This window comes from Nyctereutes procyonoides, unplaced genomic scaffold (genome assembly GCF_905146905.1).
Source record: "Nyctereutes procyonoides isolate TBG_1078 unplaced genomic scaffold, NYPRO_anot_genome, whole genome shotgun sequence".
NCBI classification, from domain to species: Eukaryota; Metazoa; Chordata; class Mammalia; order Carnivora; family Canidae; genus Nyctereutes; species Nyctereutes procyonoides.
The window spans coordinates 31,184,022-31,211,410 of record NW_026575159.1 but is presented as its reverse complement, the minus strand read 5'-3'; the positions used below and the strand labels follow the sequence as shown (position 1 = coordinate 31,211,410).

Here is a 27,389-nt window from a genome sequence, read left to right as displayed (position 1 = left end):
AATAAAATAGTGATTTTAAAAATGTAAAAGACTCAAAGACACATGTAACAAAATATGTGCAAGATCCTCACAAAACATCGTAGAGAGCAATTAAGGAAAGCCTACATGAGAAGAGAAGAGACATACAATGTTCATGGATAAGAAGATTCAACAACGGTAAGATGTCAATTCTCCCCAAAACCGATTTATAAATTCAGTGTAATACTTACCCAACTACAAAACTTTATATTTTGATAACATTAAAATTTTAAATAAACATTAAAATTTGACATGGAAATTTCAAAGGCTCTAGAATGGCCAAAAAAAATCTTGAAAGAAGGAGAACATTGCAATAACAGCACCTGACTTCAAGATTTACTGTTGCTTTTTTTTTTTTTAAGATTTTATTTACCTATTCATGAAAGACACACTGAGAGGCAGAGGCGGAAGGAAGCAGGCTCCCTGTGGGGAGCCCGATGTGGGACTCGATCCCAGGACCCCGGGGTCGGTCACTCCCTGAGCGGAAGGCAGACGCTCAACCACTGAGCCACCCGGGTGCCCCAAGATTTACCATTGTTTAAAAAAATGTGACTAAATGTGAAGATGAAACTGGCTTTATTCAACAATTCATGAATCAGGCACCATCCCATCTGGCAGAGAGAAGGGAGCTACAAAGGGCTCTCACCCGGGAGATTTTATAGGCAGAAGAGATGGGGACCAGGAAAAAGCAGGGGTCTGGCAGGGATCTACCGGGCATCTACCTCACCCCTGCTGACCGGGAGATCCCTGACTGGCCCCAGGTCACAGGTCCAGGGGAGGTGGAAAGTGCAGCCAGGTGAGGTGCTGAGCCGTGGTTTGGTGACTGCGTTTGGGACCTCTTGCCTCTGTTATAGCAGCGGCCTCTTAGTCAACCTGGAAGCTTGACGAGAGGTGTGGTCTGAAGTCAAGGCATTCATGCCACCCCGACCCCGGCTGTGAGGTTCCGCTGCTTCTGTCCATCCTGTGTGACATCCACCGGGCCTGGTGCGTTTGTTAAATCTCTGTGATAGTCACAGGCCAGGACTTGAGGCTCAGTGTTCAAGCTGGTCACTGTCTGTCTTTATTTCTTCTCTGGAGTTACAGTCTTGGGGAGGTCATTGGCTTGGTGAGCAGTGGCTGGGAACATACACTTTATTTTTAAGATTTTATTTATTTATCTGACAGAGAGAGAGAGAGAAAGCACAAGCAAGGAGAGCAGCAGAGGCAGAGAGAGAAGTAGGCTCCCCGATGAGCAGGGAGCCCGATGCAGGGACCTGACCCCAGGACCCTGAGATCACGCCCTGAGCCACCCAGGCTCCCCTGGGAATACACATTTAAAGCCTCAGAGAGAACAGGGCACAGCAGGGTTGTTGGGTTGTTGCTATGATTATTACAAGCAGGGTAATGCCAAGAAGCTGGTGGGGTGGTCATCAAGGCTCGCAGGGTGTCCCCGTGAAGTGGGTGCCTGCATCACTGGAGACGGCGGGAGCTACACCCCAAGGGGGAAACACATTTTCCAGCAGTTTGTTGGTCACCGTGAGGGCCTGGGCCTTGCAGCAGGGAAAGGCTCCAGCCCGTCCGGACAAGAGCATCCAGGAGCAAGGATGTGTCAATAACCCCTGCCAAGGGCTGGTGGACCAAGTCCAGGTGCTCAAAGCGTCTGGAGCGAGGCATTGGAGGCCTCTGGGAACAAGATTAGTCTCCCTGGGATTTGGGCTTGACAGGCCAGACACTGACAGTAGAAGGTTTTTGCAATTTTGTACAAGATCCCCCACCGATGCGTATTCATAATTTGAGTCATTTAAAATGCACCACGGTAGATGAGGAAATTTAAAAACCTCCCAAAATGAGGTTTGCCAGGGAGTCAGGAAGAACCAAGTGGCCGTTTCCCAAGACCTTGACCATCCACTGAGTTTGCAAACCGTCGTTGGCCCGCTGTGGTGTCTTGGGTTCAGGAGCAGATGGCTGCCATGCATCGGGGTGGCAAAGATCTGGCAGCAAGGGGTCATTTTTTGCCAAATCAGAATGGATGTCATGCCCTTGCGCCACAGCCTTTGCAGATGGTGTAGCTGCCGCCTTTCCATGAAGGCAGCCGGGTGTCTCCCAGGCTCAGGCTCAGTCTGTGTCGCGTGAGTCTCGGTAGTGATGCTGGTGATTCCAGAAGGAAGAGGAACAACAACAGGAAGCTCGTTTACTTGGGGTCCATTTTGATGGGGGTCTCAGAGGACATAAGGAAACCCCTTTGTCTCCAGAACATCCCCCATCATGGACAACCCTGCAGGCAAAGCTGCTGAGAGTATGATATTACGTTTGTCGTCTGGTCACTGAACGCTCTGACGAGGGCCTGGAGCCCTGCTTGAGGGATGGATTCAGTGTGCACCAGGCCCCCCACCCCCGAGCAGCATAAGCACCTCAGAAGTGTCCTTTCCCGCTCGCCCAAGAGGACCCATCGCATAGTTAGATCAGGATTAGTCACGGGGACGTCTCGTAAATCAGGACACAGCATCACACAACATGTGATGACCTCGTCATCGTGGGCCCCTCTCCAGGCAGAGGGGACATGACATGGGCAGGGATGACACCGCAGGAGTGTGTCTGATGTCGCTTGGGTGGAGAAAACAGAAGGATCTCATAGGAGGTGAGTCTGCCGCAGAGAAACAGTGAGTCAGTTCGGAGTCACGAAACTCGGGATGGCATGTGCAGTTAGCAAATAAGCCTCATTTCCTAGGGTTGCAGCTGCCAGGGCTTCTACTAGCTTGGCAGCCCCAGCGGGGGCCTTTGGGCTGCGGGGTGGACCGGGTTCTGGAACACGCAGTAGGCCACTATTTCCCACCGTGCGCGCATGAGCATCCTGGGGTTGTCTCTCTCCTGCACAAACGAGGGAAAAGGGTGGAATGATTACGTGGGCCTGAGGTGGCGAGGCCGGTCCCTGCAGGGCCCATTTTAGTCCTATGAAGGCTGCTCGTGTTTACCTTCCCCGACGAGTGCATTCAAGAGACTGGAATTTTAATAAGTTCGTAGCGCAGAGAAGCCAACGGAGAAAAATGAGGAGCTCATGGTCTGCAAGGAGCCAGCCTCGAAGTACGAAGTATGGGAAACTGCTGCTCAGTCATGGCCGTAGGACGTTCTCTGATTAGCTTAACCCTTCCTGGGGAGAGCTGGAGTCCTCCAGGGCGTGGATTATGACCTAGGTGACGAGCGGTGCCTCGAGATAATTGCAATTTCCCTTTAGAGCCTCAATGTCCCTTTGCGGCTGAGCATGGCAGCAAATACTTGAACTCCTCCATGGACATCTTTCTGGGAGCTGAGCACAGCAGGAGGTTGTCCCTGTACCATACAGCCCCGATTTCCTGGGGAAGTAGGGACACCTCACTCCTGGGGCAATTGGGACAGATAAGAAGGGGGCCTCAGGGAGGCCTGTCCAGGATTATTGTCAATTTTTCCAAGTCAGTGCAAACAGATATTGGCTGTTGGGGTGTTGAGAAAGACTGAACAAAGTCCATCTTTTTTTTTTTTTTTTTTTGGCCGGGAGGAAGAGCAGAGGGAGAGAACCCCAAGGAGACTCCACGCCCAGCACGGAGCCCAATGTGGGGCTCCATCTCATGACCCGGAGGTCATGACCTGAGCTGAAATCAAGAGTTGGACGCTCAACCAACGGAGCCCCTCCCCGGGTGCCCCAGTGTCCACCATTGTGAATAGTGAACCCCCGTGAGTCTGGTGGAACTTGGGACAGAAGGGAGTCCGGATTTGGGAACTGGGAAACGTAGAACAGCTACCTTGGTGGCTGTCAGTCTGGACCTATCGCCCTCCTGTCCACGAGGGTCCTGGACGGGCAAGATGGCCTGTCCAGGGCTGGTACGGAAGCGATCAGCCCCTGGGCGGTCAGGTCTTTCTCCCGTTGGCGTGAGGCCTCGTTTGAACTCGGGCTTCCGTGGGTATTGAGGCAATTTGGGAAGAAGTGTAGTCGTGTCCGTGTGAATCTTTATAGGCTCTTGACTTCTATTGTCCCAGAGTCGGCATTAGAAGTGGCCCACGGGAACCTCAATTAAATTAAGGGACTTGTGTTGAAATACCTCCTCTTCTATGTCAAGGACAGATTGTAAAGAACATAAAAGGTCCCCGTCCATCAGGAAATTCTAAGGCGAGGTCTCCACTGGAGGCAAAACCTATTAGCCCTTTGAATTCAGAAAGGAGGTCCCCACTGAACAGGTTGGCAGAGGCTGTACCGCACAACAGGAAAAGACCGTGTTCCAGGGAAGGGGCCCCCGGCTGAGACAGGGGCTCCCTCTGCACTCGGCCAGATGCCCTCCCTACGGAAACCCTCCTGGCTCTGGGGATGTGCTGTCCGGGGAGAGCGTGTCCCAGGAGCTCTGGGGTCGATCAGAACGTGGCAAGGCTGCCCACCAATTTAATTTGAGTTCCTCGTGACTGTTTAAGGGAGTGGCTGAGATCGGAGAGCCCCGGGAGCCCCCGCAGGCCTGGAAGGTCCATGTGGGGCCCCGGCTTGGGGGCGGCCCTGGGGACGCTCAAGGTGGTGCGGGCGAGTCCCCGTGGGGCCTGGGGGGACAGCCGCTGTCCGGCCGATTACTGCGGAGATGCCAGGTCTGGAAGGCCCAGGTGCTGCTCTGGGTCCCTGACCTTGACGCCGCGGCCATCAGGCCAACAGGTGGGCGGACTTTGTCCCGTTAGTGGCCTTGCTCCGACGTCCTTCCAGAGTGCACAGCTGTGGTCCTGAGTTCAAGTCAGACCCCTGGCCTCCCATCCTGTTTTCTGGCTTTCTATCAATCCACTAATGCCAGGAGATGATCCATGTACAAATAGGGCAGCTGGAACACGTCAGGTGCCCCAGGTTACTGTCTGGAACCCAGAATGCCGGAGGACAGGCCTTCCAGACGGGCTGTAAAGTCTGCCCCTGATGCGTCCATCGTTGGCACATTCGAATAACAGACCAACCTCCCAGGAGCCTGGGGAGCTCTAGGAATGGCTTGTGAAAGGTCACCGCTCTCTGCAGTCCCTCAGGGGACCCTGGTGAATGTTGGGAACCTGGAAGAGCACCCTCAGGTGACCCCATCCTGCCTCTGTATCCACTTTTGGGCTCCCCAGGGCCCCACCAGCAGGTGCACGGCTGACCCAGACCTGGCATCCTAGGGTCATGGCCCCTGGTAAGGACGGGAAATTCTTCAGGAAACGTTTGGGGACCCTCCTTGGGCTTAGGAAATTCTTTGACAACTGTCCTTAGTTTGGCCTTTGACCAAGGAGTAAAAGACGCTGAGGAAGACGGCTGAGCCTCTAGTTGGTTTCATTTTTAAAAGGAACTGTCAGGTTTAATTCGATCGGTAGTGAAATGGAATAGAGAGGCCAGACGAAAGTTGGTCGAAACAGGCTTTTATTGGGACGCGCTCTTGGGTGATGTTCCGCGGCCCGCAGGGGAGAGGAGAGCCGGGAAGTTGTTGTCTGGGGAAGTCATGCCCTGGCAAACCGCAGGGGGGTCTATAAAGAGTTTTTGGCGGGAAGATGGGAGCAGGGCGGCATTCCCATTAGGGCAAGGGTTACAGGTCTTTGTGTGCCAAGTTAGGGTAGGGCGGCAAGCACCTTATTGGGAGATTGCTGGCCTGGGGTCAGCCGTTTTGAGGTCCCCAGTCTTGCCCAGCCCAACAGGACTGTGTCAGGGACCCCTGGGTGGCTCAGCAGTTTAGCTTGCCTTCAGCCCAGGGCATGACCCCGGGGTTCCTGGATTGAGTCCCACATCGGGCTCCCTACATGGGGCCTGCTTCTCCCTCTGCTTGTGTCTCTGCCTCTCTCTCTCTCTCTCTGTCTTTGTCTGTCTCTCTCATGAATAAATAAATAAAATCTTTTAAAAAATAAAGGGAACTGTGTCATAGTCTCTGCAGAGTCGGGAAAGCATGGGGACGCAGGTCAAGGAGGAAGGATCGAGCAGAGGGGTCCCGTCAGCCCCACAGTCTTCTTCTAGGCCCCTCTTGTGTCTCTCGCTGTTCATGACCTTCCTGCAATGAATCTCGGCTGCAGCCTTTCTGGGATGGTGAAGCCTTTTGGAAGCTTCTGCATCGCAATTAAACTGGGTCTCCTGTTCCGTTCGTTTAGCCTGGGAAGCCTTGCTCTCCAGTTCCCCTTCGGAAATAAACGATCCTGTCTAATTGGAATCTTTCCCGTAATGGCCTTGTGCAAAGTTAGGCTGTTTTTAGTAAGATTTTGCCATTTTCGCAGATTTTTACAGCTCCAGGACCACAGTTCCGAGACAGGAAACAAGCAGGTATGTCAGAAAGCAGGGCCCTTGGCGCCCTGGGGCTTAAGGGTCTCATTCTTTTTGTTCATTTGCCTTTTCTTTTTTAGCTAAGCCTTTGGGGTTCCTCAGAGCCAAACTAATAGCTAAGAGGGATGTGCTGCTGGGTCGGGGATGTGCCTGTTTTCCAGCGCACCTCACTGTATGGAAGTTTTCTTGAGGTCAGCGGGTGACCTGGTGTCAATCTAACCCATTCTATGACCAACTGACCCCAACACAGGGTTTCTGAGTTAGGCGGCAAACGCTCTAACAGTTGCTATTTTTTTTTAAAGATTGTATTTATTTATTCATGAGAGACACAGAGAGAGAGGCAGAGACACAGGCAGAGGGAGAAGCAGGCTCCCTGCGGGGAGCCTGATGCAGAACTCGATCCCAGGAGCCCGGGGATCATGCCCTGAGTCAAAGGTTCAACCGCTGAGCCACCCGGGCGTCCCTCGCTCTAATAGTTTTTAAGTGTTCGACTATGCCCACCAATTCTTATGGCTCGTTGGGCTTCCGAGAGCCCCATTAGCAGCAGCCTTTGTCTTCAAAGCAAGATGCACACACACGGGCAGCTTCACCCGGCAGCAGTGACCGGGACCACCAGCAATTCCTGGCCTGGAGCGGGGGCTGGAGAGAAGACTGGACCAGCAGACCCCAAAACTCAGGTGTGGGGACTGGGCTTTCAAGCAAAAGGGAACTGCAAGTGGGGCACCAGCAAGACCGGAGCTCAGTGCAGAGGGCCGAGCTCAGAGTCTGCAGGGGAGGCCCCCTGCAGCCCTCGAAACACCCTACCCCCACCAGCCTCAAGCTGGAGACAGCCCACCCAGACAGAGCAGCGCCCCCACCAAAGACCTGAAGTCCGTCCGTAAGCCTCCATCTGAAGAAGCTGGAGGATGACGAGCAAGTGGAAGAAACCACGGAGGAGAAGGGGAATAGAAGTCACAGGACGAAGGCACCGCAGACCAGGGCTGAGAATACCAGACACACAGACGTGTCCGTGCAGGATTCCGAGTGTACGAAGTTCCAGGAAAGGCAAAACTAGTCCATGGTGATATAAGTCAAGGTTCTGTAGTGATGGAGCTTGACTGGGAAGGCACATGTGAGAGCTTTCTGGGATGGTGGAGTAAGCTCAAGTTCTCGGCGGGCCGTGAGTTGTGTGGGTCTGTACGTTTGTCGCAGTGCATCGATCTATGCCTTTCACTGTGCGGCCAGCACCCCTCGATAGAAATAGTCAAAACCCAGACACACGGACGGCCAACAGACCCATGAAAAGATGCTCGGCATCGCTCGGCATCGGGGAAATACCAGTCGGAACCACAATGAGATGCCACCTCGCACTTGTCAGAATGACTAGAACCAAACACAGAAGGAATGAGTGTTGGCGAGCAGGCGGAGAAAAGGAGCCCTCACGCACTGGTGGTGGGAGCGCAAACTGCTGCAGCCACTCTGGAGACCGGTACGGACGGTCCTCAAAAAAATAAAAATAAAATTACCCTACAGTCCGGGTAGCCTACTACTGGGCATTTATCCAAAGAAAACAAAACCACAAATTTGAAAAGATAGACGCACCTCTATGTTCGCCGCAGCATTAGCTACAATAGCAAGATATGGAAGCGGCCCAAGTCCCTCCACAGACAGATGGATAAAGAGGTGGTGTGTATACGCAATGGAATATTACACATGCGATCTTGCCACCGGTGACCGCATGGGTGGAGCTAGAGGGTATAAGGCTGAGTGAACTGAGTCAGACAGAGAAAGACAAACACCATGTGATTCCCACTCATATGTGGAATTAAAGAACCAAAACAAATGAAGAAAGAAGAAAGAAAGAAAGAAAGAAAGAAAGAAAGAAAGAAAGAAAGAAAGAAAGAAAAGAAAGAAAAAGGAAGGAAGGAAGGAAGGAAGGAAGGAAGGAAGGAAGGAAGGAAGGAAGGAAGGAAAAAAAGAAAGAACCAGATTCCTAAATACAGAGAAGCACCAGAAACCTGGTGGCTGTCAGCCGGGAGGCAGTGGGAGGATGGACAGAACAGGGGAAGGGGACGAAGAGGCACAGGTCTCCAGGAATGAACTAAGGACGTCACAGGGATGGAAAGCGCAGTGTGGGGAATGTGGTCAATGATACTGTCATGACCTCGTGTGGGGACAGGTAGTGACCACACTCACCACGGCGACCGCTGTGTAATGGGCAGGCTCCTGGCTTCCAGCCTCTCCTTGAACACCTCCAGGGAGGGGAATCTCAAGGAATGAGTTCCCCGCTCCTGGAGACAAATCGGAGGGCTGGCCCTGTAGACTCAGAGGGAGGAAGACAGGACCACGATGGAGTCAGGGCTCGAGCGGCCGGGGTGGGTGGGACCGGCCGAGGCTCCAGCTCCAGCCCTGCCCACCCCCCTCTGCTCACAGTTGGCCGTCAAGTCGGTCCAGTTCCTGAACACAGACGTGTGGTCCAAGGAGCTGCTGTTGGCACTCACCAAGCCTGACCGGACACATCAGGAGCAGCCCCCCGAGAAGGTGGGCCACACCGTGTCCCCCACCAACACCCCCTGTGCCCACGACACAGGCCCAGGGTCTCTGTCCCTGGGATGCACACCTAAAGCAGGGCCTAGGGCCCTAGAAAGACTCTGGGACCCCAGAAAAGCAGAGGGCCAGGAGCCTGAGCCGCAGGACTTGTAGCTGCACCCTTGAAACTCCACCACCAGCAGGGGCTTGATGGTCTCAGGGCATGAGGGTGGCTGCGGGAGCCTGGTCAGGGGAGGTGGCGGGCCACTGGGGTGGACAGAAGTGGCTCCGGCCCAGGACAAGAAGCTGAACCTCCCCCAGGCTTTTCTGTTCATCTACTATGGGCTGATCCTTCAAGCTGAGGACAACAGCACCACCGTCAGGACACACCTGAGAACCCTCCTGGACACGTCTCATCAGTGGCCCAAGCAGAGGGAGGTGAGGACTCAGCCCCCAGCCCATCCCAGATCTGCCTGCCCTGACCCTGGTCACACCCTGAGCCCTGACTCTGGTCACACCCTGAGCCCTGACCCTGGTCACACTCTGAGCCCTGACCCTTGTCACACCCTGAGCCCATCACAGCTTGTGTCCTCTCTTTTGTCACACGTCTATTTTCTGGACCTTTGTTCCTTCCTCTGGCCCAGGTCTGCTCAGAGCTAGTGGGGGCAGAGGGAGGTAACAGACCTCCAGGGAGTCACCCTCCCTGCTGCTCCCACACTACCCACCGGCCCCCATAAGTGATGCCCCCACAGGGTCGGCCTCAGAGTTGCATGTCCTAAAGAGCACGGGGATGGGAGACAGATGTCCTGTGACCTTGGACAAGTCCCTTCCATTTCTGGTCCTCAAGTTCCACACCCCGGGGGGAGAGTCCAGGCCTGGTCCTGTTACCCGCATTGGTGACCTTGCTCCCCTGTGCCTGTAGGGTATCGCACTCACCATAGGGCTGGCCGCAGCCCGCCACCTGGACCACGTCTGGGCTGTCCTGGAGCAGTTTGGCCGCAGCACACCCATTAAATGGAGCCTCCACAGCTTCTGCCTGAAGGTTCTGGCTCTGGGTTGTTGGGGGCCTCAGCAAGGGGCTGGGACATCAGGACCCCCCCCCATGAAGGTCTGGGCCTCCAGCAGGGTCTCCTGGGATCCTTAGGGGCATAGGCTTTGCACCAAGCATCCTGGCCTCCCACCTGCCTGTGCCCTCTTGCCTCAGTTTCTCCTCTTGAATGGCCATTCCCCACCCACCACCAGCTGTTGGGATGGAAATGAGGCATAGCTCGAGGTGCCTTGCACACAACAGGTGCTCCAGGGACAGCTCTCACGGTGCTGCGGGGGCTGCTGTGTTTATGAGTGGTGTTTGACCATGTGCCCTGCCTGACACGAGAGAGCAGGGCCCGTGCCCCCATGATGGACGGCATGCCCTGGGCCCTGCCCTCACTGCTCCCCGGATGCCGCCTCCAGGCAGAGACAGTACATGAGGGGCCTCATCCAGAAAAAATGGGGAAGTCAGTTAGCAACACACAGCCCAGCAAGGGCCGGCCACCTCCTCGGGGTCCCATAGCCAGCAGGGGCAGAGCAGGGACGGGGACCCACAGCTCAAACCCTCAGAGGGGGCCTGGCCACTGGTGGGCAGCAGAGCTGTGTGGCCCTTGGGTGACATCTGAGGGGTGTCTCAGATGGCCCTGCTCTCTGGGGGATCCCTCGGATCCCACCTCTCTAGGTTGAGGCATGGTGCCCAGCAGCCCCGGGTTGGGGGGGAGGAATGAGGGGGTAACTGGTCCCAGGCTCCAGGGGAAGGGGCTTCCGAAGGGCAGGGGGGGTGAGGGGCTAGGACTCTGGCCCCTTGTGGCAGAGCCAAGCACCTGCACACACCGTGGGCAACCCCCCAGGCCCATTCCAACCCTCCAGAGACAATTTCATCTTCCCTGTTTTCCTAATGAGGTAAACTGAGTCTCGCCAGCACTCAGGACAGCGTGGCTGCTGTACTGTGCTAGGGCCCAGGGTACTTCCTGTCGCCGCTCCCCCAGGGAGGAGTCAGGAGGGCCCTGACACTCCGTCTCTGCCCCCGCTGTGGTCAGAATGCAGAGGACCTCCAGTGGAAGTGGGCCAGCAGTACCATCCTCCTGTCCTACGGTCAGATGGCGGTCAGGGCCAAGGCGCACATCCTCCCGTGGGTGGACAACATCCTGTCGCGGATGGTCTTCTATTTCCACTACAGCTCCTGGGTACGGCTCCCGGGGGCCCCCTCTCTGTAGCACAGCCTCTCCCAGCCCCAACCCCACCACAACCTGAGTCAGAGAATTCTAGAACCTTCCAGGGCCTCGGAGCCCTCCTCCCCTCTTCTACCCCACCTTGGACTCAGGAAGAGCCAGGCCTCCTCATTGCCCCACCTACTTACCTCATCACCCCTCCCACAGCCACCAGGGCTTCCATGAGGACCCCAGCCCCTCAATCTCCCTGGTTTTCACCAGGTGGCATTGGAAGGCCGGCTAAGTACCCCCCCCCAACCCCCAGGATGACCTTCCTCTTACTCTACACTCTGCACCTGGGGCGTCCACCCCAAGGGCTAGGAGGCCCAGCCAGGCCTGTGAGGCCACTGCCTACCCCGGATCTCTGGGCTCTGGGGGGCCACATGTCCAGGGAGGCCAGACATCGGGCTGTCCTGATGTTGGAACGTGGTCAACATAGTCACATTCTTAAACAAAACCCCACAGGCTCCCCCAGCCAAAGCCCCACTTAAGTGACCCCAGCTAGAGATCTCTGCTGTACCCCCCCAGAGGTGCCCTGCAGCCAGGGTGACTGTGGCTCTCCCTCCTGCCCCTCCTGTGCCCCCTGCACCCCCCCACGGCCTGACCCCATGCCAGGACGAGACCCTGAAGCAGAGCTTCCTCAGTGCCGTCCTCATGCTGGTGGGGGCCATCAACCGTAATGAGGGGGCCCACAGCTATGAGTTCTCCCAGGTGTCTGAGCTCCTCGATTGTCTGATGGTGAGTCAAGGTCCCAGGGCAGAGGAAGGGGCCTCTTGGGACCAGCGGCATCCACAAGGGGCAGGAGTTGGAAAGGGGTGGGGAAGCTGGATTTCTGGGGTGCAGCTGAGCCCCTCATAGGCTCCTACAGCTGAGAGCACATGCGTGCCCCCCTCTTCTCTTGGTTCTTTGGTGACCCTGAGCTGCCCAGGTATGTCCACCTCACAGCTGATGCAGCTGAGGCTCAGAAAGCCAACACCATCCATTCCACTAATACTGCCCTTGCTCTCACCTCCGCTCATAGAGATCTGGGGCTCAGAGAACCCCAGGGTAGTGGAGGAAGCATGTAAGTGAGGGACAATCAGAGCCGTAACAATAAGATAACAATTTACTGAGCTCCTGCTGTGACTCCGACACTGTGCTCGGCACACCTTGCCTCACACATAACACGTGCAACAACGTCATGTTATTTGTGAATAAACAAAGCTTGGAGCAGCTTGGAGACTTGCTCAAGGTCATGCAGCCTGTAGTGGGTAGCCAGGACCCAGACATGACCTGTGCATGCAAAAGGCTGTGATCTAGTTCTCTGAGTGGAGCCAAGTGACAGAGGTGCCCACGGGTGGGTGAGAAGCTGGAGCATAGTCCTGTGGGTCCCGGGAGCACCAGGCACCGAGGTCTTCAGGATGAGGGGTGAGCCTGGGTGTCAGAAGTGGGATAGGCCCAGGCCTGAATGACTCAGGTTCACCTGGGGACCTGCAGGTTTTGATGGAGAAGGAACCTCGGGACACGCTGTGCACGCCAACCCGCCAGCAGACCATTCACATCATCTCCAACCTCTGGTAGGCTCCCCAGCCCCACACAGGGCCAGACCCCAGGGCAGGCCTGTAACAGGCCCGCAGCAAACAGTAGCTACAGTTATTAACTCACACCTCAAAGAATGAAAGTCTGGCATCATGTGCCAAAACAGAGCCACCAACGTTCCTGGTAGGTTGAGAACCAGGCCTGGGTGAGACCGATCTGTCCAGTTAAGGGGGAGCCTGGGGTACAGGGCTTGTCAAGCATCTGCTCCCAACCAGGCCATGCTAGTCCCTTACAAACCCTCATTGGAATTCACCTGCCCAGGAGGCCCTGCAGGCCAGGGAGGCAGAAGTGTACACTCTACAAGTCAAGTGTACGCTCTCTGGCCAAGAGCAGACTGTGCAAGGGGCTGCTGCAAGGGGCTCCCTGACTCTATTCCAAAAGGTGGCCCTGTTGCAGTCACCAGCCCCCACCGCCCTCCCTCACAGCCCTCTACCTCCAAATAGTAAGCTGAGGCCGCCCCTGGACTTGGAGAAGAAGTCACAGCTGCTGTCCACCTGCCTCCACAGCGTGTTGGCCCTGCCACTGCTAGACGTCCTGGAGAAACACACCTGTCTCTTTCTAGAGCCGCCCAACATACAGGTGCAAAGCAGGCACATGGTACCCCTTCCATGAGAGGAGCCCCGGCTCTGCCTGCTGCTCATGGCTTGTGAGGGGGTGTGGGCTACACAGGCGGGGCCTTTGGCCCCCTATAGACAGGGCTGGGAGATCCTGGGCATGTTTCTTTTTTTTTTTTTAATTTATGATAGTCCCACAGAGAGAGAGAGAGGCAGAGACATAGACAGAGGGAGAAGCAGGCTCCATGCACTGGGAGCCAGACGTGGGATTCGATCCCGGGTCTCCAGGATCGCGCCCTGGGCCAAAGGCAGGAGCTAAACCACTGCGCCACCCTGGGATCCCCCTGGGCATGTTTCTTAACTGCTCTGAGCCTCCTCTTTGCCCACCTATGATATGGGGGTGATAATTGTGGAGCTAATGGTGCCTGATGCTCAGGCTGGAAGGGACGCTGGCATCCTGGTGCAGAGAGCACTCTGAATAGGAGGAGTACACGCAGCCTCGGTCCCTGCCAGCCCTGAAAGCAGCCCTGGGCTCAGTCTCACCTATGAAACTCCTTAAGCTGGTCACACCACACCCAGGCCCCAGCCGACCCACCCTTCGCTGGGCCAGATGCCCACCCCCTCCTGGGATCTGTTAATAAAAGCCTCCACTGCAGGGGGCATGTACCCATCTCCCCGAGGCACCACCAGCAATGGATCCCCAAGTGTTTACTGTAAAGGGCAGGGAGCTAGTGCTAGCTGAGCAGCTGCTATGTGCCCGGTCCTGTGTGCACGTTAGCTCCCCTCACCCCCACTCGTCCAGAGGGCGAGGAAGCCAGCTCAGAGAAATGGAGGTGTCTGTTGGGAGAGTCAGGGTCAAACTCCACCCCGGCCCCTGGGCCCTAATCTTCACGCCACACCCCTAGGCTGGGTCCAGACTGGAATGGGACAGATAAGCACTTTGGGGTGGGGGGAGCAGTGAGAATACAAAGGGTCCCCTGGGTCCAGGGCAAGACCACAGCAGCTCCCCAGCCCAACCCACAGGAGTCCAGAGCATCCCCGTCACCAGATGACATCATGGCTGGCTCACCAAGGGAGCTTAGCCTAGTGCCAGGCACCAGGCTGGGGCTCCTGCTCATCCTCACTCAGGGTGCACCCCCACCCTGGCAGGTGGGGCTGGCTGTACACCCAGTTCTTGGGTCACCAAGGGAGGCCCAGAGAGCTGAAGCAAGTTCCCCAGGGCATCCAGGGAGTCGATGGCCAGCGCCCAGGGCTCTGCTCCAATGCACTCTGACAGGGAGGTGGACTGGGTGCTTTCTGTGGCCCTCTCCCTCCCTGAGCATGCCTGGTGAGCCAAGCAGCAAAGATTGGAGGTCTCCCATGAGACCCAAGAGTCAGGACCAGCTGCAGAATTTGCCACAACTCATGCAAAATGAAAATGTGGGCCCTTGCTTAAAGCTTATGAAGGATTTCAAGATGGGACCACAAAGCACTAAACCAAGTAGATCCATCCGGGCGCCAGGCCTTCTGCAGGTGGCCTGCCCGAGAAGCCAGCCCTGCTGGGAATGAACTGACCTGGGCCCCTGAGGAACCAGACCTCGGGCAGGTCTGACCCAGAATGCCCCCCACCCAATCTCCCCAGCTTCCAAGCGGGGAGTATGACCGGGGCCTGCCTGGACATGGTGTGAACGCCCAGGGGGTGCAGCCCGCCTCGGGAGTGTGCAGGAATGGGAACCACTCTCATTGAGAAATGGGCACACTCGGGCCCCGCTGCAGGCCTTGGCGCTCCATCGCAGCTGGGGCTTGGTGGCCACCTGACCTGCCCCACGTCCCCACACAGACCCTCTACAACAAGACCTCAAGCGCCCTGGACCAGTTGCTGCAGAGCTTCATCATGCAGAGCCCCACGACCGACGAGCTGCACTTACTGCTGTCGGTGAGGACCAGCTGGCACCGGGCAGGGGGTGGGGGTGGCCCAGAGGGGGCAGAGGATGGACAAAGGAAGATGTCCTAGAGGAGGTAGGGCCTCCACTTGGGGTGGGGTAGGCGAGTCCAGGAACACAGAGGCTTGAGGGCTGTCCACCTTCGGGGATCGCAGTGGCTTGGAGGACTGGAGGGCGGTACAGCAGGTGCACAGGGCACTAGGTGGGCCTCAAGTGCTGCACATACAGGGAGCTGATGAGGAAACAGGCCCTGCCCCTGGCTGGGACCTGCCCTCCCTCCCAGAGAACTTGTTCTGCAGCCATGTCTCCAGCTGTGAGGAGGGGGCTCACAAGCGGCACCTCCACTCTCTCACTGCCCTCCAGGGCGCTCACCTTGAGAGGAGGGAAATCAGTCAACAGGCAGGGACAGTCCAGGGGGAAGGGAGGAATCAGAGAGGGGACACTGGACCGAGGAGGTCACTGGATAGGGAAGGGAAGGGAAGGGCCCAGCAGGCAGAGGCCGTGGTGGGGCCAACGGTGAGACACGTGCGACCCCACCCAGCCTGGGGGCCTGGGGAGGTAAGGGGAGTCGGTGGCTCTGCTCAAGCAGGTGCACACACGGAAGTCTGGGTGTGAGCCTGGCTGGGGGGAAATACCTGCATTTTCGCTCACCGCCCACTGCGAGTGTCCCTCCTCTGGAAATGTTGGCCACAAACCACGGCAGTGCTGGGAGTGGCAGGTGGGTCACAGGACATTGCTGGGGCACAGCACATCCAACTTGAGGATCACTAACTGGAATCATCTGTCGCTTGAACAAGGAGGCTCACATCGGGCTTGAAACTGCTCGATATACCTGCTGGCATTGCCCTGTAATTCTGCGCATTCACGGGGTGCACAGAAAAGCATTGTTTGGAAACGGGGTGCGTGTCGCAAAGCGGGTTAAAAGCCAGGAGCCTCCAAGGGCTTTGGGCAGGGAGTGAGTCGTCTCTGGCACCGGGGGTGGGGGGGTGGGTGGGAAGCACATGACCCCGGAGGCTGAGCAGAGGGACCGGAGGGCCGGGCAGGGGGCGTGGCATGTGGGGGCGGGGATTATCCGAGGGTGGGCGGGGCCGGGGCCGGTGGGCGGGGCCTGAGCCGAGGCCTGGGCGGGGCGGGGCCGGGGCAGGGGCAGGGCTGCACGCCGCAGCACCCCGTCCCGCACCTGCCCCTCCCCGCAGCACCTGTACCCCTGGCTGGCGTCGGAGAAGGCTCAGGAGCGGCAGCGGGCTGTGGGCCGCAGCACCGCCCTCCTCAGATTCCTGAGCCACAGCCACTCCCTGGACGTGAGTACCGGCCCCACGCGCCCTCCGCTGCCCCAGCCGGGCCGCCCTCCTCCCGGAGCCTCGCAGGCTCCTGGGGTTCAGGGACCCTGGACAGGGGGGCCCTCTGCTCAAGTCCTGCCAGCTGGGCTCTGGGCCCAGAACCCGGACCCCTGACCCAGGACGCTGGGCTCCTGGCCCCGCTCCCCGAAGTCTTGGGCAGGTTCTTGCACCCCCTGAGCCTGCTTCCCGCCCCTGAAACGGGAGGATGTGAGTCCTCAGAGGGGTACACTGGGGATCAGATGAGGTGCAGCCCCGCCCCAGTCCGGGGGCAGCAGTGACCGCGGGCACGGGCTCCGTCCACCACGACCCTCCACCCGTCGTGACCCTCAGCCTGTCCTGCTTCACAGCCTAACTGCCACCTGCCACCATAACCCTTGGCTTCAGTGACTATGGGTGCCTTCGGGGAGTGAGCGCTTCTGCATTTCTCAGCCCAAAGCAGCGCTCACTCCTCAGGGAGACTCGTGGGGTCGTGAGAAAATTAGCTCCTCTGCTTGATGCCCGGCGGGCACGGGCAGCGGGGTTGCCCCGCCAGGGGAGAGCGCCCTGCACGCACTCCTCTGGCATTCCCGGGGTGAGGAGGACCCCTCTAGAGGGCCTAAAGGGCCTGCAGTTTACTCAAAATCAATTGCCACAACCAGAATGGGGCCTGCCGTCTGCAGGGAGTCACTCACCTGGGGCACGAAATCTACCAGGCGCCAGGGCTCTCCACAATCAAGATAAACACTTTAATGTGATGTTTTAAGACAATCCGCTCAGCAAATGGCCACCAGCCTGGCTGCCTGTTGTTGTAAATAAAATTTTATTGAAATCAGGACTGGGGTTAGGGCCAGGGGAATGAGGCAAGATGAGGCAAGGTCATGGAAGCGCAGGGACGGACCATCTGTATTTACAGTTTTGAAACTGTGCTCCTCGGGAACTGTTACCTTCATTTTGATTTTTCTAAATATCGCATCAAAATATTGCAAGTTTGGGGGCAACCTCTTTGGGCAAGCTTTGGCCAGTGTGCCCTGGGCTGGTAACTGTAGTCGCCCAGCTGGGTGCGCAGAGCCTGAGCCTGGGGTCCTGAGAGCTGAGTCCCAGCCCTGCCACTACTGTTGGAGGGGATGATTCCTGATGCTGGCCTTGCTGGGGTGAGTGCTCAGCAGGAGGGAGACTCAGGGTCGGTCTCTCACCACAGCCAAAAGAGGACTTCAGGCGGATTGGGCAGCTGGTGGGCATGCTGGGGATTTTGTGCCAGGACCCAGACAGGGCCATCCAGCACTCCAGCATGGAAGGGCTGGGCCACCTGTATCAGCTCCTAACAAACCAGACAGGTGAGCCCCCGAGGGCCGCCCCAGTGAGCCCACTGCCACCCCAGCCACAGCCACAGCTCAGACCATGTCCACACCCCCCAGTACACCCCACCCCAGATCCACTCCCAAACCTACTTCTAGCCCCAACCACAGCCCTATAAAATGTCCCCCACCCCTGGCCCACTTGGACTTCCATCCCCAGACCGGCACAAACCTGACCCTGACACCAAATGACCCTGACCCTAACTCCTGCCTGTCCCATCCTAGACCCCAGGCCCACCTTTGCCCTATGCTCACCCTTGCCCACTCCCACCCCCGGCCAGCCAGGGCAGCTCCGATGGTGAACACGCAAGCCCCCAAGCAGCTTTCCCCAGCCACCGTGGATGGGGCTCCCATCTGGAACAGCGGAGACCAGAAGACAGCTCCCCCCACCCCTCCGGAGATGACATTCCCAAAGGATCGCATCTTCCAGCTTGACAGCTCCCAAGTCATCAAGGTCAAAACCCTTAGGGTGGAGGGCAGGTTCGAGTGGGTAGGCGTGGCCACGCTCTGCTCTGACCCCCACTGCCACCCCCTCTGACAGAGCTTCCAGCTGGACCCAAGGAGTCAGAGCCTGGGCCAGGTGTGAGTGTTAAAACCAAGGCTGGGATCTCCCCTGTATCTTTGGTGATCAACTGGGAGTGTTTGGAGAGGTCCCTGGCCCTTGGCCTAGGACTGGGGAGTTGGGGGAGAGAAAATTGGAGGGAGGAACCAGGGATAGACCCTAAGGTCAGCAACCCAGGCTTGAGTCCCCGCTCTGTCCCTCATACCTGTGTGACCTCGACAAGCCCCTTCTCCTCTCTGAGCCTCCATCTTCCTCCATAAAATGGGTAGAATGGTGCCACGAAGTCCTGGCCACCATGAAGACCCAGTAAATGGTGCTTTAGGATGGCTCCCATGGCAGGTGTTCTGACGCACCATGCACTGTCCTTCCCTTTGAGTCTGAGTTTGTGCAGGATGAGCAGCACTCTGCAGAAATATCCCCACAGTCCTCATTTTCATTTTCCCGGGGGCCTCTGTGAATCCTCTGAAAGCCAGGCCCTCCTCCTGTGAAGGCAGAGCACGTACGGCTTCTCTTGCACTGCCATCTGGTCTACCTCAGCCAGATCCTTCTTGGTCGGCAGCCTGGGGGAGCCCAGCAGTTCCCCAGTGTCCCCCTCATCACCCCAGGGAGGTCCCATAACTTTATGACGTTCTGTGCCTGATCTGACGTGTGTTCTCTCCTGAACACGAGCGCGGCTAGGGCGCGGAGTGTGGGCTGGATGCTGGTGTCGAGGGGACGAGCCAAGTTCCCCGGAGCCTCATGTTCTGGGTGGTCAGTTGACAATTTCTCCGGTGACTCTGCTGGCCCAGCCCTGGTGTTGAGCCTGTGGCCACGAGGACCCGCGTCCTCGGGGTGCTTGTCAGTCTCCCCCTGTTAGACCTGGAGCGCTCCGGGCCAGAAGCAGGGTCCTGCCAGGGCGCAGTGCAGGCCGTGGTGGTAGAGCCAGAATTTGATAAACACCCATTAAGTGCCCGCTACACGTGCCCCAGCCAGTTCTGAATCCAGTCCTGGCTGAGTCCAGCACCTGCATTCCCTGCAACTGCAGTGAGCTTTCAGTGCCACAGTCGATTAGAAGTTTAATATGGAAAATCTAAAGCCCTGAGGCCAATATCAATTTTCCAGTCCCAGAATGGGTAGGCCTGGCTTGGCCTCCGTTTATGTCAAAGAACCTGGGCTGGGGGCAGAGGTGGGGCTGGGCAGGAGGGTTCCCTGGCTACCAGCTCAGAGGGACCCCGTGCTGAAGGGGCCCCAGGGCTTTAGATTTTCCACACTAAACACTCAGGCTCTCAGATAGGCTGAGTGGGCCTTTTGTATCCTGCCCTGTCCCAGGACAGGGAGTGGGTGTTAAGCCCTGGCTCTCTCTCCTCGGACAAGACACCGTGGCCGGCAGGGGCACGGAGAGGAGAGGACAGAAAGGTGTGCTGAGCAAGGGATGGTGGATGTGGGAAGGTATGGAACGGAGAACCGACCTGGATTCTGTCCCTAAGTATGTCCTTGATTGCCTCTGTGATCTTGGATATACTACGTCTTCATCACCATCACCACCACCACTGCCACCACCATATCTCTACCACCACCATCATCACCACATAACCATCACCTCCATCACCCCCATCACCACCATAACCATCACCACCATCACCCCTATCACCACCAACATTACCACAACCATCACCACCATTATCCCCATCACCACCATCATCACCCCCATCACCACCATCACCCCCATCACCCCCATCACCACCCCCATCACCACCATCATCACCCCCATCACCACCATCATCACCCCCATCACCACCACCATCACCCCCATCACCCCCATCACCACCATCACCCCCATCACCCCCATCACCACCATCATCACCCCCATCACCCCCATCACCACCCCCATCACCACCACCATCACCCCCATCACCACCATCATCACCGTCATCACCACCATGTCATTTCACATTCATTCATGCCCTGGGTTGAAGTAAGACATCTCATGGGTATTTACCAATCCTGAGATTGCAGTATTGCAGGATTCTAAGAATCTAACCAACAATCCAAGTTGCATTTCTTCACAAATATGCTCAATGCTAGAACTTTAACCAAAATTTAACATTTCAGAAAACAATTTTATTTTTTTTTAATTCTTATTTATCCATGATAGTCACACAGAGAGAGAGAGAGAGGGAGAGGCAGAGACACAGGCAGAGGGAGAAGCAGGCTCCATGCACCGGGAGCCCGACGTGGGACTCGATCCCGGGTCTCCAGGATCGCGCCCTGGGCCAAAGGCAGGCGCCAAACCGCTGCGCCACCCAGGGATCCCCCAGAAAACAATTTTAAATGATATCTTGTAACAAATGTTCTAACCAGATTTATAATGGCTTAAGGTTATTTTTTAAAGTTGTTATAGGGGATCCCTGGGTGGCGGGGATCCCTGGGTGGCGCAGCGGTTTGGCACCTGCCTTTGGCCCAGGGCGCGATCCTGGAGACCCGGGATCGAATCCCACATCGGGCTCCCAGTGCATGGAGACTGATTCTCCCTCTGCCTATGTCTCTGCCTCTCTCTCTTTCTCTCTCTGTGACTATCATAAATAAATAAAAAAAATTAAAAAAATAAAAAATAAAAAAATAAAGTTGTTATAAACTACAAATATGCCATTAAAATCACTTTAAACATTCTAACCAACAAATAATCCTAACGTTCTCACATTTTAACAAAATTTTAGAGTAATTATTCTAATAACTATTCTAACATGTTATTTAATACTTATCTTTTTATCTAATATAAACACAAACATCCTAACAGACTTTCAAACGTTTTAACAAACATCCTAACATGCAAAGAAGCATGTTACTATCCTTAACATGCTTGCAGACCTTATACTTTTCTACCAAGCCCCCCATTACCAGTCTTCTATCTTCCTCTGATTATCAAGTGCTCCATGTCAGAGCCTTCCAATAGAACTTTCTGGGAGGAGAAAGTGCCTCTATCTGCACTATTCAAGGTAGCCACCGGCGACCTGTGGCTACTGGACACTTGTAATGTGGCTAGTGCTAACAGGAACGGAGTTTTTAAATTTTACTTAATTAAGTTTAAACAGCTACACGTGGCTGGTGGCTACCACGCTGGGCAACAATGCTCTAAGTCTTTCTGGAAGGTTCCACCTGGGTAGCCCCAGGCTGGCCCAGCCCTCCCTCTCAGAGACTGTGGTCCGAGCTATGGAGCAGGGGTCCCACCCACCACATTGCATCTCCCCAAGCCCCTCTTCATTACCCCGAGTAGCTCACAGTCTAGACTTAGAGCTGCTCCTGGGAAAACATGGGCAGAGAGCAGTCGGGCTCTTGGGGAGGCCCTACTGTGGGACAGGAGCCCTGGGCTCTGGACCCAGCCTGTGCCGGGGTGAGGGTTGCCCAGGCACCTCTCTGGGGCCTGAGAGTTGGTCCAGGTGACCTTGAAGACCCGTCACAGCTCTGAAGTTTAGTTCTTCTTGATTAAAATGCTGTGAGGAGGACAGGAGCCTGGCACAGGGAGCACCCAGGTGGGTGGAGGCTAGCCCACGAGGAGGTCCATGAGGTGAGGAGGGGTGGAAAGGAGGCAAGCTCCGGGGTCTGAGTGAGGAAGGGAGCCGTGCATCTGCTCTACGATGGGCATCACGCTCTCCCTTCCTGAACCCGGTTGGCTCAGAAACATGTGCAGGCAAGCAGCCTGCCAAATGGGGTACACGTGTGGGGGTCTAGAGGAGCAGGGCTCAGAAGTCTGGAGGTGCTCAGCGACCCGGGCAGCCTGAAGCCAAGGAGACGGGGAAATGAGACGGCAGGAGGCAGACAGCTGGGCATAGGTGACTCAGCCCGGGTGACAGCTGCCTCCTCTCCTGCTGCTACAGGAGGTCATGAAGCATCTCACGAAGGCAGAGCTGACCGACCTCATCTGGACAGCCATCGAAGGCCTGGGCTCCGCCAGCCCCTTCCGCATTCAGGCAGCCGCCGACATGCTGCTCACCACCATCAGGGAGCACGGGGCCAAGCTGGAGACCGTGAGCGGCTGGGGCGACCACTCAGGGTGGGCCGGGGCGAGCGGGGGCAGAGGGACGCCCAGCAGTCAGCACCCTGGGGCTCGGGCCTCTGGGGGCCTCAGCTTGCCCCTGATGCAGGAGACACAGCACCCTCCCCCCCGCCCCCTGGGCTGACAGGTTCCAGTGAAGGAAGGAAGGAATGGCCCCAGCAGGTGGGGCCCCGAGTGGTGTTTGCAGGGCCATGGGGCATGCGTGCACGGATGGAACAGCCGTTCCAGGCTCTGGTATGGGACATGGGGGAGGAGAAGGCACAGATCCTTCTGGAAGTTCTCAGTCTCACAGAGGGGATAGACACAGATAAGGACTGGACAGCGTAGGTAATGCAAAGGCAACAATGTGCCCCCAGTGGGGTGCGGGCCCCTCCCCAGAAACAGGATGATCCATGCCAAGTCCTGCAGATGAGGAAGCCCCCCTGGTAGGCAACACTGGACCCGGGTGGGTGAGCAAGAGGGACCAGAGGTGGTCCCGGGGGGCCAGACCAGCATGCACTGTGCTCGGAAGATGTGCAGCTGGTGCGTCTGCGCCTTCCAGCGACTGGGCCGCATTGGGACAGAGTGGGAGCGCCTCGCACGCAGTGCCTCGGGGGTGGGGCCTCGCTCCCCTCGGCCTGGGACCGCCCTCCTGGCCAGGCAGTGGGGCAGGGTAGTGTCTCCTTCAGACGTCCCTGCCGGCGCCTGGCCTCCCCCTCAGACCAGCCCTCTCCCTTCTACCCCGCCTCCCCGCAAGGTTGCCAACCTGGGCCGGGCCATCCACTTGCAGCTCTGCTCTGTCCGCATCCCCCAAGCCAAGGAAAAGGCTCTGCACGCCATCACCCTGCTGGCCCGGACCCACACCCCCGAGCTGGTGGCCACCTTCCTGGACTTCTCCATACCCCTGGACAGGTGCCAGCCCCCCTCCGCCCTCAGCTCTGCCCTCCTGCCTGCCCCCTCACAGGGACCCCCAGGGCTCTGGGGGCAGGGAGGGAGCCCACATACCTGTTCATTTACCGCCCAGCTCCCAAGGCAGGCTCCAGGGAGGCACCACTCACCGTCCATCCTGCGGGTGTCACCCATCCTACAGGTGTCGCCCACAGACCCCCCCCGCCACCGCCGCAACCTCAATCACTCACCTGTAGCCTCAGGGGGAGGGTGCCAGGCCCCGAGGTGTGCGCCAAGCAAGACCCCAGCCAACACCAAAGTCTCGCCATCCTTCTTGATCCTCCAAGGACCTCCCCTTCCTCCCCCGCCCCCCCGCTGTGGCCACCCTGTAACTCTCATGGCGCAGGGGGCGGGGGTGGAGCTGGCTTTCTTGTGAATTCCTCAGACCCCCAAGTCTGGAGGTGGGCCAGGGTCCTCTTCCTCCCAAAAATCCCAGTTCCGAAGCCCAGGTAGGTGCTCAGTCTAGCCCCCCAGCTACGCATCCATCAGGCACCTGCATTGCATCATCCCTGGGTCCTTGAAGGTGTCGCTCCCGGTCAGACACCGTCTCACTCCCCACCACCCCCCGTCTGGATCTTGGGGTTTCCCTCACCCTGACTTCTCCATGCCTGGATCTCCTCTGCCCTGCACAGCCTCCAGTCCACCACCCACCTTCTCAGCGTCCCTCGCCGTCGGGAAGAGGGCATAGTTCTCTCTGCGTCATGTGGGGAGTCTGGTGTAGATCACAGATTCCCCGGACGACCGTCCACCCCGATCTGTGTCGTCCTAGAACACATCAGAGCCATTACCAGCACGTTTCTCCCCACGGCCCCTCCCGTGTCCTGTGGTTTTTACACCGCACAGGGGTCTGCATACATGTACCTCCCTTAGCAAGCGTGACTTCAGCGTGAAGGAGTGCCCGGCCCGGTCACATTTAATGCTGCCGGGGCTTGGGTTCCACTTTGTTCTCAGGATGACCGGAGCGCCTTGCTGTCCGTCTTCTCCCGTCGTGCCCGGTACGTGCTCCCCGTCTTACACGCGGCATAGACCCTGGCTCTGATCTGTGATCCAAACCGCAAGTCCATTTCTCTCAATAAGCTAGTGAAATCCTTCCTTTCATGTTCGTGGACACGACCAGTTTGTGGACTCTCCACTCCGGCATCATGTCCCGTAGCCGTGTGCACCTGGCTTTGTCTGTTACCTTATTTTCCTTTTCTACAGGTTGTGTATTCTTTGATCCTTTTTTTTTTTTTAATTAAAGAAGAGGTGTATTTTTGCAGTAGGTGTCCCAATCCACCTTGATGCCCTCAACCCTTGTGTTCTTGTTTGAGCTTTCACTGTCTGGTCCATTGCTTTTTTTTTTTTTTAAAGATTTTATTTATTTATTCATGAGACACACAGAGAAGGAGGCAGAGACACAGGCAGAGGGAGAAGCAGGCTCCATGCAGGGAGCCTGATGCGGGACTCGATCCCAGGTCTCCAGGATCATGCCCTGGGCTGAAGGCAGACCTCAACCGCTGAGCCACCCGGGCGTCCCAGATCCATCGGGTCTTTTCCGGCACCCCTACCAGGCCTGCACCTGCACATCGCCACCTGTCCCCTGCTCCTCCTGCATTTTCAGCTGTGCATATTCACGAGGTGGAAGTCCGCCGTCTGCTCACCTGCTCAGGGCTCCACATTGTTGCTCCTGGGTCCCCACAAGCACCCTCCATCCTCCACTGGAGGCTCTGGTCCTCTCGCCCCTGGACCTAGACCTGCCTCCAACAGACGCTGCTCCCGAGCGGCTCCCCTGTGCCTGAAGGACAGCCTGGCTGGACATAAAATCCTTGGTTCACACTTTCTTTTATGGAGTATTTTTCAATTGCTGCTCAATTGTCACCTTGCTCTATATTGAAAAGTCTACAGATGATGATGTTTGTTTGTTTGTTTGTTTGTTTTTGCCTCTGTCTAGTTGGTTGCCTTTGTAAGAGGTCTTTCCACCTGGACATCTTGGAGGGTGTTTGCTTACCTTGGAAATGGAACAGTTTTATTAAGAAATGTGTCAGAGTTGATCGTTCTGTGTTCATCCTCCCAGGGACCCGGCAGGTCCTTAGAATATGTAGATTTAGGGCTGGTGTTCTTGTTGCTTCTGGAAAGTTCTCTAGGTGATAGTTTTAAACAGCACGTCTGTTCCCCCGCGGCACTGGCCCTGCCACCCTGTTCCCGCCCGTCCCCAACCTCCAACACTTTCCCTCTGGTCCTTTTCACAACTTTCACGGTTGTCTTTCTGCTTTTGCCCCAACGCCCCTTAACGAACGTCCCTCTTGGCATCTTGCATTTTTTTCCACTTCTGAGATAATTTTTTCCTTTCTTCTGCCTCTTTCCTGAACTCACTCAAACCCTCTTTTCCTTTCTTTGCTGAGGTTTGTTGGGTTTTTTTTTTCCTTTTTTTTTTTTTTTTTTTTTGGAAGTTATAATTCAAGGTGGGTCTGCCTGTTTTTCATGCTGCTGTAGCAGGAGGAGCGCCATCCGGGGTATTAGCCTCACGGCGTTGTCTGCGCCATGGCTGCTTTGGACGGGAGCTGTTCCTCTTTTGTCGTACACTGATTATATTTTTTTTTCTGGGTTGTTGTTGTTTTGCAATAACTCGGTGGATCTGTTCATTTTGTTCCTGTTCCTATAAAATGCTGTTGGAGTGTTTTATAGGATTTCACGTTCAATGGCACCCTCTTCTGTTAGGAGAGCAGAGTCCAGAGAATTCAGTTGATTCTTTGTCTAAGCAGCAAGTGAAAGGGTCATACGTCCTCCTGTTTGGGGGTTGTTTTGGTTTTTTGGGTTTTTTTTGTTTGTTTGTTTTTGGGTTTTTTTGTTGTTGTTGTTGTTCTCTTTTCTCCCATAGAGTTTTACATTTTCCTTCTCTTGCATGGTCCCTTTCATCACCCAATCTCCAAAGGCACCCCTATTTCTCTCCCCAGAGCTGTGCACCTTGGAGGCTGCCCAGTCCCTTTCCCCGTGGTCATGCTCTTCTCTCTTTTCAGGCTGGGGATGGATTTCACCGTCCTGGCAGTGAGTGGGCTTGACTCTGGGACTTTTATCTTGTTTGCTCTCAGTAATGTCGAGTTTGGGCACAGTTTCCATGCAGTTTTACTTCTCCTCCCTCTTGCTGCACGTTGTCTTTCAGGGGTGGGGACCCTAGAGGCTACAGTTGTCTCCAGCTGCCCAGGAGGCTGTGGTTCACCTCAGTCCATGTTGCAATTTATACCCTATTTCCTCCCTTCTAAGAAGCACATTTTTCACATTTGAGCATCGATGAGATGGAAATGCATCTTACGTCGTCGTCAAGTGTGCTCAACACCTGGACTCACAGTTACCCGGGGACGCTGTCAGCCTGGAACCACTTCAGATTTAAAAGTCTGTGCCTGAGACTTTCTTTGAGCCTCACTGCTGGTGTGAATTCAGACCCCGGAACAGGTTTTGTGATTCGGACTCTCCCAGTGAGGCCGGCGGGCTTCCTGGCTGTTTCCTTCTGCGGACAGTTGGGTTGGTTTCCATCATCCTTACGCTGGACATGCAGCCCTTGGGGGCCCACCTCTGTGATGGATGTAGATCCCCACCTGGACGAATTTTTCTTTTTTAGAAGCACCGGAAACAATGTGGCGTGTCCTGACACTGTGAACAGAATTGTGTAGTACGTAGCCTTCCAATATAATTTCGGTAGGTGGCTTTTCCCCTCGACAACGCATTTACGATTCATTCCGATGTTACACAGAGTCGGAGTTCATTTGTTTTTGTTGCTGTTTGGTATCTCATGAATGCCGATTACCCTTTCTGCCGCAGACGGACACTTGGGTTGTCCCCTGCTTGGGTATGTGGCTAAGGACCGCACCCACTTGCTCCTGCACATCCCGATGCACATCAGCACTCGGTCTCCAGCACGCATGTGCGCGCACGTGTGTATGTGTGTCTAGGACGCAAACGTCTGCACCACAAAGCCCTGCATATACCCAACTTCAACAGGCATATCAAATCATTTTCCAGAATGTTCCTGCCACCTCACACTCTGCCAGGGATTTTGGGGGGACGTTCTTGTTGCTTCACATCTTCATGCACCCTTAGCCCCAACTTCCTAGCAACTCATCAAAACGTTAGCAACCCGGTGGTATGA

General features: G+C 56.2%; 1 protein-coding gene across 1 annotated transcript in view; it reads left to right on the top strand.

The window, feature by feature from the left end:
- Positions 1-27,389, top strand: part of LOC129502440 (maestro heat-like repeat family member 5) — a 69,473-nt gene that overhangs the window by 22,123 nt on the left and 19,961 nt on the right. Inside the window, exons 10-22 of the mRNA XM_055314044.1 lie at positions 8,681-8,788; positions 9,098-9,214; positions 9,699-9,818; positions 10,846-10,992; positions 11,632-11,754; positions 12,493-12,572; positions 13,038-13,173; positions 14,968-15,063; positions 16,267-16,371; positions 17,588-17,723; positions 18,026-18,198; positions 22,161-22,310; positions 23,076-23,230. Coding sequence (XP_055170019.1) covers positions 8,681-8,788; positions 9,098-9,214; positions 9,699-9,818; positions 10,846-10,992; positions 11,632-11,754; positions 12,493-12,572; positions 13,038-13,173; positions 14,968-15,063; positions 16,267-16,371; positions 17,588-17,723; positions 18,026-18,198; positions 22,161-22,310; positions 23,076-23,230 — 1,646 coding nt within the window. The remainder of the gene's footprint in view (positions 1-8,680; positions 8,789-9,097; positions 9,215-9,698; positions 9,819-10,845; positions 10,993-11,631; positions 11,755-12,492; positions 12,573-13,037; positions 13,174-14,967; positions 15,064-16,266; positions 16,372-17,587; positions 17,724-18,025; positions 18,199-22,160; positions 22,311-23,075; positions 23,231-27,389) is intronic.